Source organism: Saccopteryx leptura, chromosome X, assembly GCF_036850995.1.
Source record: "Saccopteryx leptura isolate mSacLep1 chromosome X, mSacLep1_pri_phased_curated, whole genome shotgun sequence".
NCBI lineage: Eukaryota > Metazoa > Chordata > Mammalia > Chiroptera > Emballonuridae > Saccopteryx > Saccopteryx leptura.
This window is the reverse complement of record NC_089516.1, coordinates 39,126,782-39,141,937: the sequence shown is the minus strand read 5'-3', so window position 1 is coordinate 39,141,937 and position 15,156 is coordinate 39,126,782. Positions and strand designations below refer to the sequence as shown.

The 15,156-nt window shown below is 38.2% G+C and overlaps 1 protein-coding gene across 1 annotated transcript in view; it reads right to left on the bottom strand.

Annotated features, from left to right (window-relative positions):
• WNK3 (WNK lysine deficient protein kinase 3) overlaps window positions 1-15,156 on the bottom strand; it is a 183,157-nt gene that overhangs the window by 95,552 nt on the left and 72,449 nt on the right. The window contains exons 6-7 of the mRNA XM_066356281.1: window positions 14,300-14,388; window positions 1,664-1,883 (exon numbers count right to left, since the gene is read on the bottom strand). Coding sequence (XP_066212378.1) covers window positions 1,664-1,883; window positions 14,300-14,388 — 309 coding nt within the window. The remainder of the gene's footprint in view (window positions 1-1,663; window positions 1,884-14,299; window positions 14,389-15,156) is intronic.

The following is a 15,156-nucleotide window of genomic DNA, read 5'->3' as shown; positions in this document are numbered from 1 at the left end:
AAATAATCAGCATGATAGTTGTGCACCAGCTGTCCATGGCAATCATTCCACATTAAAACAGTGACTAGAAAGACAGATGGATTAAAGACTTTCATTTCCAAGATCCCCACTGTCATTGCCTCATCCTTTTTTAAAATATTTTTTTCTGAAGTGAGAAGCGGGGAGGCAGAGAGACAGACTCCCGCATGTGCCCCACCGGTATCCACCCGGCATGCCCACCAGGGGCCGATGCTCTGCCCATCTGGTGCGTCGCTCTGTTGCAGCCAGAGCCGTTCTAGCGCCTGAGGCAGAGTCCATGGAGCAGTCCTCAGTACCTGGGCCAACTTTGCTCCACTGGAGCCTTGGCTGCCAGAAGGGAAGAGAGACAGAGAGAAAGGAGAGCGGGAAGGGTTGAGAAGCAGATGGGCATTTCTCCTGTGTGCTCTGGCGGGAAATGTCCCATCCTTCTTTTTAACCTGAGGACAGAATGCCCAGGTGAGTCTGCCTCACAGTGTCTGTACTTGGCTAACCTTGATCACGCGCTGCCGAAGCTCCTGCAAGCCCTCCATTAAAGCACTGCAGCAGCCTGGACCGCGGAGGGACACACATTCCGCCCCACAGAAGTTATCCACTGTCATCTACTCTTGGCCGGCAGGGGGTCAGGGGTATTAGAAGTGGACAGAGGGGCCCACTCCTTATCAAACTGCACTGTTACCAAACAGCTCATTCCTGGTCCACACAATAGTCCTGCAGGTGCACTGACTGTGGGAGCCTCGTGTTTATTTCCCTGGACTCACACATGACCTCACCCACTGACTTCCCCAGCAGCAGTGCTCCTGAAGCCTTTGGGAAGCTGAAGCCAGACTAGGACTGAGAAACTCTGTTCAGCTGCTTGTCTCCTGGTCTTCACCTAAGAGTAACTTCAGTAACCAGTAGGCTGTGTGCTTGCTACTCAGGTTTTCAAAACAAAACAACATATTACTTAGGTAAACTACAATGGCAGGCAGAGAAACAAATAACACAAAAGTCAGAACAGATATTGCCCGTGGCGATGAGGGAGGGGAACGCAACCGGCAGGGGCACACAAGTGGCTTCTAAGATACCTATTGCATTCTACATCTTTTTTTTTTTTTTTAATATTTTTTATTTATTCATTTTAGAGAGGAGAGAGAGAGACAGAGACAGACAGACAGAAAGGAGGAGCAGGAAGCATATGTGCTTTGACCAGGCAAGCCCAGGGTTTTGAACCGGCGACCTCAGTGTTTCCAGGTCGACACTTTATCCACTGCGCCACCACAGGTCAGGCTGCATTCTACATCTTAATAAAGGTACTGTATTATCAGTCATTATACTGTACATACAAATTTAATATATTCTGCTTTAGAGATACATTTCATAGTAAAATATCAATTTAAATAAAGAGAAGGAGCCCTGGCCGAATAGTTCCATAGTGAAAGCATCGTCCAGAAGCACAGAGGTTGCTGGTTCGATTCCCAGTCAGGGCACATACAGAAACTAGGCACATACAGAAACAGACTGATGTTCCTCTCTCTCTCTCCTTCTCTCTCTAAAATCAGTAAAATAAACATTAAAAAATAATAAAGAAAAGGAGAAAATGGAAAGAAAGAAAATCAATCCTGATACTATAAGATAGGGCAGAAAAAGAGCAGTAGAATTCACTCACCATTTCACATGCTACTTCCTCAGGTGTGTCTGTTTCTAAATTGAAACTGAATTCAATAGCTTCATTGTCTTTGTGCTTGCCTTTCAATTTTTTAGGGTCTTCAACCCAGAGTCTTAAAGCCAGAGATGAATTTGAGCAATCGTCTTCCTCTGCTAACTCCACCCTCAGTCCTGTATCCTCAGCAAAAAATGCGTGGTTTAGTAGGTTCCTGATAGACAACCTGATAAACAAAATACATAGCTCATTACCAGTTTTCTAGTCATAAGCAAGATATAGAACCTTAAAAATTAATTATATCAAAGTAACAATCTTATTTTATTTAAATTAAACTATTAATCTGCCTTATCAAATAAAATATTAACTCTAACTTATTAATAATTATGCAAAAATTTCCGACTAACATGCAGTTGTAGTGACCTTAATTAAAATTATTACTAGTGGCATATCTAGATACTGAGTTTAACATAGCTACGAGTATGCCTAAAGACAGCTGGAGAAGTGCTGCAATGCATGGTATATGGATTAAGTAGTTTTCCCTAAACCACTGGCTTAAATTACTAAGACTCAAACAACAGATTATCTGCAAAGCAAATGAAAAACTTCCAGATATATAAACTCTAAAGTAAATTGGAGCCCTGGCCGGAAAGCTTAGTAGGTTGGCACTTCGTCCGGAAGTGCAGGAGTTGCTGGTTCAGTCCTGGTCAGGGCACATACAGGAGCAGATCAATGTCTCTCTCACTTTCTCTCCCGCCCCCCAATCCCTCCCTCTCTCAAATAAATTTCTTAAAAATAATAAATACATGTGGAGGACCCAGGTCCGATACCCCGAGGTCGCCAGCTTGAGCACGGGCTCATCTGGTTTGAGCAAAGCTCACCAGCTTGGACCCAAGGTCGCTGGCTTGAGCAAGGGGTTACTCGGTCTGCTGAAGGCCCGCGGTCAAGGCACATATGAGAAAGGAATCAATGAACAGCTAAGGTGTTGCAACGAAAAACTGATGATTGATGCTTCTCATCTCTCTCCGTTCCTGTCTGTCTGTCCCTATCTCTGACTCTTTCTCTGTCCCTGTAAAAAAAAATGCTATTAAAAAAAAGCCTGACCTGTGGTGGTGCAGTGGATAAGACATTGTCCTGGAATGCTGAGGTCGCCAGTTCGAAGCCCCAGGCTTGCCTAGTCAAGGCACATAGGGGGAGTTGATGCTTCCTGCTCCTCCCCCTGTTCTCTCTCTATCTCTTTCTCTCTCTCTCTCTCTCCTCTCTAATAAAAATGAATAAATAAAATCTAAAAAAATTATAAATAAATAAATAAATAAATAAATGGCAGCCTGACCTGTGGTGGTGCAATGGCTAAGGCATAAACGTGGAATGCTGAGGGTGCCAGTTTGAGAACCCAGGCTTGCCCAGTCAAGGCACATATGAGAAGCAACTGTAAGTTGGTGCTCTTCACTCCTCCCCTCCTGCCCTTCTCTTTCTCTCCCCTCTCTCTAAAATCAATAATTTTTTTTAGAAAGAGAGACAGACAGACACGAAAAGCACCAACTCATAGTTGTGGCACCTTAGTTGTTCATTGATTGCTTTCTCATATGTGCCTTGACGGGGGGGGGCTCCAAAAGAGTGAGTGACCCCTTGCACAAGCCAGTGACCTCTGGGCTCAAGGCAGCGACAATGGGATCATGCCTATGATCCCACACTCAAGCCAGCAACCCCACACTCAAGCTGGTGAGCTTGTGCTCAGGTAGCAACCTCAGGTTTTGAACCTGGGTCCTCTGTGTCCCAGGCCAACACTTTATCCATTATGCATTGTGCCACAGCCTGGTCAGGCTTAAAAATTTTTTAAAGAGAGAATGGTTTCCAGAAGCTGTCACATTACATAAAAAAATAAAGTAAATTAGAAGTTCAAACTCTTTACAAATGTTATAAATAAAACTTGTAGACTTCATCAGCAATAATCTAGTCCAGTGTTTTTCAACCACAGGTCCACAGACCAGTCCACTAGAAATTTCATGCTGGTCTGTGAAAGAGTTAACCACACTGATGTTGTGTGAGGATTACAGAGTCTAAGTGGTTGAAAACCACTGATCTAGTCAATGGTCATCACTCTTTAGAAAATGCCATGGGTGAAGCTAATTTATAATTTAAACAAAGTCCCACGGTTTTCTTAAAGTATTTAAGTCTAGTATTTTAGACCAAAGTAGACATACAGTGTATATAAGATTAGCCCAATATCAGGGATTAACCTTCTCTGAGGAGTAAAAAACATACAGGGGTTCAAAAGATCCTTTTACAAACTAGAGCAGTTAAATTTCCTTTCCTTTGACCAACTTCTAAAACAGATATATAATATCTAATCTGTATTACAGGCTAGGGAGAACTAAACCTGATATATTCTAAAATATGTATATAGAATATATAGGATATATACAAAACATGTATATGTAATATATACATAATATAATATGTATGTAGAAAGCCTCTCCTATGTGATTTATAACTGATAAAGCACATTGACAACATATTATCCTGTAAGTTAAAAGTTTAAACACTCTACATTTTTAGTGATCAAGAGACAAATACTTAAGTAAGGTAGTGTTATAAAAAGAATAAATTGCTTAGGTTAATTAGTTTAAGATTAAGGTGAGATGTGTTTAAGAAGGCACAACCAAGTTAAGACCTCTGCCTCTCAATGAAAAGTCTGCCTAAGTATTTTACTAAGGAATAATTATAGCAATATCAGCAGAAGATACAATTCATTAAATATTTATTACTGTTAAGATATTTATGTGCATTCATTATTTTTTGATCATCAAAATAATACCTGCTTTGAGCAACAACAGTTAAGTAACTTGTTCAATATTACACTTGGCTAAGCAAGTCCAGATTTGAATCTTATTTTCACATTGAAGCCTGTGCTCTTTCTAATAAACTAATATGCCATGAATCCTTTTGAATATTCCAGTGTTCTTTGGTAATAAATCATAATTAAAATGCTGTACAAACAATAATTAGAATCCATTAAAATGGCTACTTCAACATACTATTTTTAGTCTTGCTTAGAAAAAGCATGCCTAAACTCCTGCAACTCAAAAAGAACAAAAATAAACAACCCAGTTTTAAAAAGAGCAATGGACTTGGAGACATTTTCCCAGAGATATGCAAATAGGCAATAAGCACATGAAAAGAAGCTCAACATCACAACTCATTAGAGAAATGAAAATCAAACTCACAATGAGACATCACTTCCACACCCATTAGGATGGCAATCGCCAAATAATTAAATAAACAAACAAACAAACACCCCAGAAAATAACAAGTGTTGGTGAGGATGTTGAAAAATTGCAACCTTCCTACATTGCTGGAGGGAATGCAAAATGGTGCAGCCACTGTGGAAAAAGTTTGGTGGTTCTTCAAAAAATTAAATGTAGTATTATCATATGATCCAGTAATTCCACTCCTAGGCACATACTGAAAAGAATGGAAAGCAGGGGTTCAAGCAAATATTTGTACACCAATTTCCATGCAACATTATTCAAAATTGACAAAAGGTAAAAATAACCGAAGTGTCCATCAACAGATAAATGAATTAACAAAACGGTAGGGTTGTATGTATGGAATATTATTCAGTCTTAAAAATGAAGGAAATTCTGATACAATGCTACAACAACATGGATCAACCTTGAAAACTATGCTAAGTGAAACAAGCCAGACACAAATGGAGAAATACTGTATGATTCCATTTATATGAGGTACCTAGAATAAGCAAATTCATAGAGACAGAGTAGAATAGAGGTTACCAGGAGTTGAGCGACAGAGGGAATGAGTCGTTTACTGGGTACAGAGCTTCTGTTTGGGATGATGAAAAAGTTCTGGAAATAGTGGGACAGTGGTACAACAGTGTGAATATACTTAATGCCATTGAATGGTAATATATAAAAATGACTAAAATGTAAATCTTATGTTATATAAATTTTACTATAATGAAAACAAATATATACCTAGCTATATGGCCTGTTGGGACAAACACTAAGAATGTTCTGTAAAAAGCTGTAATTAAACAGGCCTTACCTTAGTGACTTTATGTATTCTCAGATAAACAACACTAAACTTAGAAAAATAATAAAAATAGGTGACAGTCAATCAAATGATGATGGAAATAATTTCTATAAAGGACCTGTCACCTTTATTAAACATAAATAATTAATAAGGAGGTATAAGTCAAATGACTAATCTTTCAATTCAAGTGAGCAACTGTCCAAAGCTAAAATTAAAGGGAAATAATAAGCTAAAACTAAAGGGAGTTGTCCACAAGATAAACATAAATTGTGATACAAATAATACTGATTCTTGAAAAAAAAATAGCCCTATCAACTTTAACATTATAATACAAGGACATATGGTCAAATAAAAAATCTGATGAGTTGATGGTTAAACTTTTTCAAACTATCATAAACAACCATTGAAGCAGAAGCTCTCTGCTTCATTGTTAGAAGCAAGTTAATCTCGGGTGAGGGGGTCCACTGACTTAAACTGATGCCTCAAAGGTGATGAAAGCTTGTCACAACACACACACACAACCCAAATGCTGCTCCTAGGGAAATTTAGCAGATGATATAGCAAAGTCCCAAATGGCAAACAAGATTCACTGATACACTTTACTACAGACAGTATGGTTTGGCTTCCACTCAAAAGGTATACCACGAGATGACGTCAGAGTAATGGCGGGGTAGGAAGCGATACCGATAAATCTCCCCCAAAACTCAACAAGATCTTCAACCAGAAACAGAAAAACCTATACTTGGAGCTTCCAGATGCTTCGCAATACACCCAAAGGTATGACTGAGTGAAAAATTGGCTAAATATATAACCAAACCCCGAAGGAAATAGGGAGTAAGAAATGCTCCGCCTTCCTCACTAACCTAAACAGGGCGGCTTTCTCTGGTAACTGTGAATATAGAAACTGAGGCGGGCAAAGGGGGTGAATACAAAAGGCCGAACCAGGCTGTGGCTCGGAGATCCAAGCCGAGGAAAATCTGATCCTGTGGCAACCCGGGCAATACAAGCTAACACTCGCGCCAAACCCAAACAAAGAAAGACAAGCGGCGCGGCCATTTTACCCGGTCTCCTGGTTGGTGCGCAGTTAGTGGGCGAGAGATTTCTTCCTAGGCCCTGGGAGTCAGTGCCCGTGTTGCCCCACGGAGAGGCAGGGTCAGAGGCCTTTCTGTGGGCCGAGGGCAGAGTCTCTGGGCAGCCCCAGCGCCCTGGGAAAGCCACGCACGGGAGGGAGTGAGAACTAATTCCAATGGTGGAGATTTTCCTTGCCGAGGGTGTTTCACTCAGAGGGAAAGTGGCCGGCCTCATATCCTGGTTTGTGCGCGCAGATAAGGAGTGAGCGATTCCTCCGAGTGCCTCGGCAGTGCGCGCCCGTGTCATCGCACAGAGGAGCAGAGTCAGGGGCCTTTGTGTGGGCCAAAGCGGAATCTCGGGCCGCCCCAGCACCTTGCAAAAGCCGCGCACGGGGACGGAGCGAGACTCAATTCCAACGCTGCAACTTTTCCCTGCGGTCGGGGGTTTCACTCAGAGCGTGAGACTGCTGGCCGGATATCCTGGTCTGCGCGCGCAGCCAGTGAGTGAGAGTTTTCTCCAAGCGCCCCGGAAGTGGGCACCCGCTTGTGTTACCGCTTGTGTTACCGGACAGAGTGGCAGAGCCAGAGGTCTGTGAGTGGGTGGAAAGCCCGCCTGATTATGCTAGCAGCTCTGACTGACTGAGCCTTACCCAGAGCCCTGTGCTGAGTGGAAATAGAGTGGGGAGTTGCCAGCTCTTTGAGCCTCTTACTATCCAGGCAGAGGCAGCAGCAACCCCATAGCTGGATTATCAGGCTACTAATTGAGGAAGGAAAGACTAGGAGAAAGGCTCCAGGAACACGGACTCTCTCACTGTCGGAGCCTATAAATGCTAATAGCCTCGACTGCCAACGAGACTAAAGCACAATACATGACATTGCCATAGAGACTTATCAACTGCAAACCTCCACCTGAGTGTGGCAAAGGGGCAAAACCCGGGGTACAGAGTCACCGACCAGGAAGAGGGAGAGAAAAGAAAAAGCAAGAAGATAACCTCTCAAAATCAAGAATAATCTGCAGACTTTATAACCTATCCCATTTTATTATATTTGTTCGTTTGTTTCTCTTATCTTCACTCTTGATACTTTTTTTTTTCCTCCTCCAATTTGGCCGATTAACTCTCTACCGGTCTTACTCTCTCCTCTCCTTGAACTACACTACCCATAAGTGTTACATCTCCCATTATCTTTTCTCTTCTCTTCCTTTCTCTCTATGAGGGTTGCACTCCAAAACCCTTAACTCTCTCTCTCTCCTTTCTTTTTTCTTCTTTTAGTGGTTCCCTCTTTTTTTTTCTCTCTCTCTCTCTCTTTCTTTTCTCCCTCTATATTAGTTTCTTCCTTTTTCCTTTACATCTCCTCTCATTCAAACCTCAATAACAAACAAATTATCTTATCTGGGACTCAAACTTATGTTTGTGGCATTTTGGGGGGGTTTTACTTCACCTTTTTAACTCACTAGCAGTGCTCCCATCCCTGGCTCTCCATATTATCTAGTTCTTGTTCCACTAAATACAATAGTAATTTTTTAATTTGTCCCCTCATTTTTCCGTTTTCCTCTTAATCCTCTCATCATAACTCTTAGACAACCAACACCTAAAAGCAAATCATTTTATTCTTGACCCAAATTTTTTCCTTATTTGCTTTTTGTGGGTCCATACGCTCTTTTTTTTCTTTTTTCTTTCTTTCTTTTTTTTTTTTTTTTTTGCCCCTTTATTACTTTTCCCCAATTCAGGCCCTCCATCACAGGCATTGTTTGTTATAATTCACAGTCCACCACAAGATTTTATCAAGAAAGAGGGGAGAGGAGAGGAGAGGAAAAAAGGAGGGGGGGAATAATTTCCTTTTTTTTTTTTTTTAATTTTTATTTTATTTTATTTTTCTTTATTTCATTATTAATTTTTTTTTTTTTAAAAACAACTCTTTTCGATTTTTTTTTATTATTTTTTTAAACTTTTTATTCTTTATTAAATCTCATTAATACTATCAACAAAACCACCCTCAGATGCCATTAAGGAAGAGAAAATCGAATATCATAGATACAAAAGAAAGAGAGGTAACACAGCTAGATGAGGAAAAATCTATGGAGTAAAAATTTAATATATTGGAAACCTTGGAGCTAAATGACAGAGAATTCAAGATAGAAATCCTAAAAATCCTCCGAGATATACAAGAAAACACAGAAAGGCAATTTAGGGAGCTCAGAAAAGAACTCAATGAACACAAAGAATATATGTCCAAGGAAATTGAAACTATAAAAACAAATCAAAGAGAGATGAAAAACTCAATTCACGAGCTGAAAAACGAAGTAACAAGCTTAGCTAATAGAACAGGTCAGATAGAAGAGAGGATTAGTGAAATAGAAGACAAGCAACTTGAGGCACAACAGAGAGAAGAAGAAAGAGACTCAAAAATTAAAAAAAATGAGATAGCCCTAAAAGAATTATCTGACTCCATCAAAAAGAATAACATAAGAATAATAGGTATATCAGAGGGAGAAGAGAGAGAAAATGGAATGGAGAACATACTCAAACAAATAATAGATGAGAACTTCCCAAGCCTGTGGAAAGAACTAAAGCCTCAAGTTCAAGAAGCAAACAGAACTCCAAGTTTTCTTAACCCCAACAAACCTACTCCAAGGCATATCATAATGAAATTGACACAAACCAACAGCAAAGAAAAAATTCTCAAGGCAGCCAGGGAAAAGAAGAATACAACATATAAAGGAAGGCCCATTAGATTATCATCAGATTTCTCAGCAGAAACTCTACAAGCAAGAAGAAAGTGGACCCCAATATTTAAAGTCCTGAAAGAGAGGAACTTTCAGCCACGAATACTATACCCATCAAAGCTATCCTTCAAATATGAAGGAGAAATAAAAACATTCACAGATACAGAAAAGATGAGGGAATTTATCATCAGAAAACCCCCACTCCAGGAATTACTAAAGGGGGTTCTCCAATCAGATACAAAGAACAAAAAAAAACAGAGCCACAAGTAAAAGCTCCAAGAAGAACACAATAAAACCAAATTTAAACTGTGACAACAACAAAAAGAAAGAGGGGGAGAAGATGGAGATTAACAGTAGCAAAGGACGATGGAGTGCAAAAGTACTCACAAAATAGTTCGCTACAATGAACAGGGTAGGGACCCTTTTCATTATTCAAAGGTAACCACCATTGAAAAAACCACCACAGAAGCACATGAGATAAAAAAGATAGCAACAGTGGAAAGATGTATGGAATACAACCAAATAAAAACAAAAGATAGAAAAACAAAAGAGAAGGATCAAACAAGACACAAAACTAACAGAAAGCAAGATATAAAATGGCAATAGGGAACTCACAAGTATCAATAATTACACTAAATGTAAACGGATTAAACTCACCAATAAAAAGGCACAGAGTAGCAGAATGGATTAAAAAAGAAAATCCAACTGTATGCTGCCTACAGGAAACTCATCTAAGTAACAAGGATAAAAACAAATTCAAAGTGAAAGGCTGGAAAACAATACTCCAAGCAAATAACATCCAAAAAAAAGCAGGTGTAGCAATACTCATATCGGATAATGCTGACTACAAGACAGGAAAAGTACTCAGAGACAAAAATGGCCATTTCATAATGGCTAAGGGGACACTGAATCAAGAAGACATAACAATTCTTAATATATATGCACCAAACCAAGGAGCACCAAAATATATAAGACAGCTACTTATTGATCTTAAAACAAAAACTGACAAAAATACAATCATACTTGGAGACCTCAATACACCGCTGACGGCTCTAGATCGGTCATCCAAACAGAGAATCAACAAAGACATAGAGGCCTTGAACAAAACACTAGAGCACCTGGATATGATAGACATCTACAGGACATTTCATCCCAAAGTGACTGAGTATACATTTTTCTCCAGTGTACATGGATCATTCTCAAGAATTGACCATATGTTGGGCCACAAAAACAACATCAGCAAATTCAGAAAAATTGAAGTTGTACCAAGCATATTTTCTGATCATAAAGCCTTGAAACTAGAATTCAACTGCAAAAAAGAGGAAAAAAATCCCCCAAAAATGTGGAAACTAAACAACATACTTTTAAAAAATGAATGGGTCAAAGAAGAAATAAGTGCAGAGATCAAAAGATATATACAGACTAATGAAAATGACAATACGACATATCAGAATCTATGGGATGCAGCAAAAGCAGTGATAAGAGGGAAGTTCATATCACTTCAGGCATATATGAACAAACAAGAGAGAGCCCAAGTGAACCACTTAACTTCACACCTTAAGGAACTAGAAAAAGAAGAACAAAGACAACCCAAAACCAGCCGAAGAAAGGAGATAATAAAAATCAGAGCAGAAATAAATGAATTAGAGAACAGAAAAACTATAGAAAAAATTAATAGAACAAGGAGCTGGTTCTTTGAAAAGATCAACAAAATTGACAAACCCTTGGCAAGACTTACCAAGGAAAAAAGAGAAAGAACTCATATAAACAAAATCCAAAATGAAAGAGGAGAAATCACCACGGACACCGTAGATATACAAAGAATTATTGTAGAATACTATGAAAAACTTTATGCTACTAAATTCAACAACCTAGAAGAAATGGATAAATTCCTAGAAAAATACAACCTTCCTAGACTGAGTCAAGAAGAAGCAGAAAGCCTAAACAGACCTATCAGTAGAGAAGAAATAGAAAAAACCATTAAAAACCTCCCCAAAAATAAAAGTCCAGGCCCTGACGGCTATACCAGCGAATTTTATCAAACATTCAAAGAAGACTTGGTTCCTATTCTACTCAAAGTCTTCCAAAAAATTGAAGAAGAAGCAATACTTCCAAACACATTTTACGAAGCCAACATAACCCTCATACCAAAACCAGGCAAGGATGGCACAAAAAAAGAAAACTACAGACCAATATCTCTAATGAATACAGATGCTAAAATACTAAACAAAATACTAGCAAATCGAATACAACAACATATTAAAAAAATAATACATCATGATCAAGTGGGATTCATCCCAGAATCTCAAGGATGGTTCAACATACGTAAAACGGTTAATGTAATACACCATATCAACAAAACAAAGAACAAAAACCACATGATCTTATCAATAGACGCAGAAAAGGCTTTCGATAAAATACAACACAATTTTATGTTTAAGACTCTCAACAAAATGGGTATAGAAGGAAAATATCTCAACATGATAAAGGCCATATATGATAAACCATCAGCTAACATCATATTAAATGGCACTAAACTGAAGGCTTTCCCCCTTAAATCAGGAACAAGACAGGGTTGTCCACTCTCTCCACTCTTATTTAATGTGGTACTAGAGGTTCTAGCCAGAGCAATCAGACAAGACAAAGAAATAAAAGGCATCCATATCGGAAAAGAAGAAGTAAAGGTATCACTTTTTGCAGATGATATGATACTATACATCGAAAACCCCAAAGAATCCACAAAAAGACTACTAGAAACAATAAGCCAATACAGTAAGGTCGCAGGATACAAAATTAACATACAGAAGTCAATAGCCTTTCTATATGCCAACAATGAAACAACTGAGAAGGAACTCAAAAGAATAATCCCCTTCACGATTGCAACAAAAAAAATAAAATACTTAGGAATAAACATAACAAAGAATGTAAAGGACTTATATAATGAAAACTATAAACCATTGTTAAGGGAAATCGAAAAAGATATAATGAGATGGAAGAATATACCTTGTTCTTGGCTAGGAAGAATAAATATAATCAAGATGGCTATATTACCCAAAGCAATATACAAATTTAATGCAATTCCCATCAAACTTCCAATGACATTTTTTAAAGAAATAGAGCAAAAAATCATCAGATTTATATGGGACTATAAAAAACCCCGAATAGCCAAAGCAATCCTAAAGAAAAAGAATGAAGCTGGGGGCATTTCAATACCTGACTTCAAACTCTATTATAGGGCCACGACAATCAAAACAGCATGGTATTGGCAGAAAAATGGACACTCAGACCAATGGAACAGAATAGAAAGTCCAGAAATAAAACCACATATATATAGTCAAATAATTTTTGATAAAGGGGCCAACAACACACAATGGAGAAAAGAAAGCCTCTTCAATAAATGGTGCTGGGAAAACTGGAAAGCCACATGCAAAAGAATGAAACTGGACTACAGTCTCTCCCCCTGTACAAAAATTAACTCAAAATGGATCAAAGATCTAAACATAAGACCTGAAACAATTAAGTACATAGAAGAAGACATTGGTACTCAACTCAGGGACCTGGGTTTTAAAGAGCATTTTATGAATTTGACTCCAATGGCAAGAGAAGTGAAGGCAAAAATTAATGAATGGGACTACATCAGACTAAGAAGTTTTTGCTCAGCAAAAGAAACTGATAACAAAATAAACAGAAAGCCAACTAAATGGGAAATGATTTTTTCAAACGACAGCTCAGATAAGGGCCTAATATCCAAAATATACAAAGAACTCATAAAACTCAACAACAAACAAACAAACAATCCAATAAAAAAATGGGAAGAGGATATGAATAGACACTTCTCCCAGGAAGAAATACAAATGGCCAACAGATATATGAAAAGATGCTCATCTTCTTTAGCTATTAGAGAAATGCAAATCAAAACGGCAATGAGATACCACCTCACACCTGTTCGATTAGCTGTTATTAGCAAGTCAGGTAACAGCAAATGTTGGAGAGGCTGTGGAGAAAAAGGAACCCTCATACACTGTTGGTGGGAATGTAAAGTAGTACAACCATTATGGAAGAAAGTATGGTGGTTCCTCAAAAAACTGAAAATAGAACTACCTTATGACCCAGCAATCCCTCTACTGGGTATATATCCCAAAAACTCAGAAACATTGATACGTAAAGACACATGCAGCCCCATGTTTATTGCAGCATTGTTCACAGTGGCCAGGACATGGAAACAACCAAAAAGCCCATCAATAGATGACTGGATAAAGAAGATGTGGCACATATACACTATGGAATACTACTCAGCCATAAGAAATGATGACATCGGAACATTTACAGCAAAATGGTGGGATCTTGATAACATGATACGAAGCGAAATAAGTAAATCAGAAAAAAACAGGAACTGTATTATTCCATACGTAGGTGGGACATAATAGTGAAACTAAGAGACATTTATAAGAGTGTGGTGGTTACGGGGGGGAGGGGGAAATGGGAGAGGGATAGGGGGTGGGGAGGGGCACAAAGAAAACAAGATAGAAGGTGACAGAGGACAATCTGACTTTGGGTGGTGGGTATGCAACATAATTGAACGACAAGATAACCTGGACTTGTTATCTTTGAATATAAGTATCCTGATTTATTGATGTCACCCCATTAAAAAAATAAAATTATATAAAAAATAAAATTAAAAAAAAAAAAAAAAAAGGTATACCAAGCATGATTCAAAGGTCAGAAAATGAGCCGGTTCATGGCAACAGAAAAAGGCATCCATCAGTTCCGTCATTTTACTACTTTTGCACCCACCTTTCAGATTTGTTTTGACGAATACAACCTTCAATAATTTCTTTCACTTCAGGATCAGTGACCTTATTGAAACTGGCTGGTTTTATGCCCTGGGAGAAGAAAAAATGGTTTCTAGTCACAAATTAAGCAATTGAAAGCCCAAATCAACATGGCATTTATTAAAATAATGACTTGATCCCCGGTCAGGGCACATAAGGAACAGATCGATGTTTCTCTGTGTGTGTGTCTCTCTCTTTCTCTCATCTTTCTTCTCTCTCTAAAATCAATCAATAAATTTTTTAAAAATAAAATGATTTTTACTACTAAACCATATTCAAACTTTAAATGAATAAATACATACAATGTAAGTTAACAACTTTTTGGCAAGGATTTTATTATAGTTCCACAAATAAGAGTGGAAAATTGTAAATACCCTGTATCAACAGAGTCAACATTACATTATGTAATACCTATATATGCTAATATTACATAGAAATTTAAAATGTCCTCAAAGTAATTAATAATATGGTGACTTTCCATACTGCAACATTAGGTAGGGAAAAAATAGGATCCAAAAATGTACATACACAATAACCCCAATTAGCAAAATATAATAAACAAGAATTCTTTGCAACAGGAAAAAATAAATCAATGTTATTAAAAAAACAGCAGTTTTGAAAATTCCTAAGAAGGGCTTCTCTATTGCAAACATTCCAAGTCAGCATTATTTCAAAGTCTTCTAGAATGGCTAGAAGCAATGAACAAGCAAATTAATTTGTTTGAGAAACTAGATGAATGTCCCATATTTTGGCCTTATTTCTTATTGTCTCCCTACACAAACCTCTGAAGTCAGACCTAGGGCCAAAATCTACCATTAG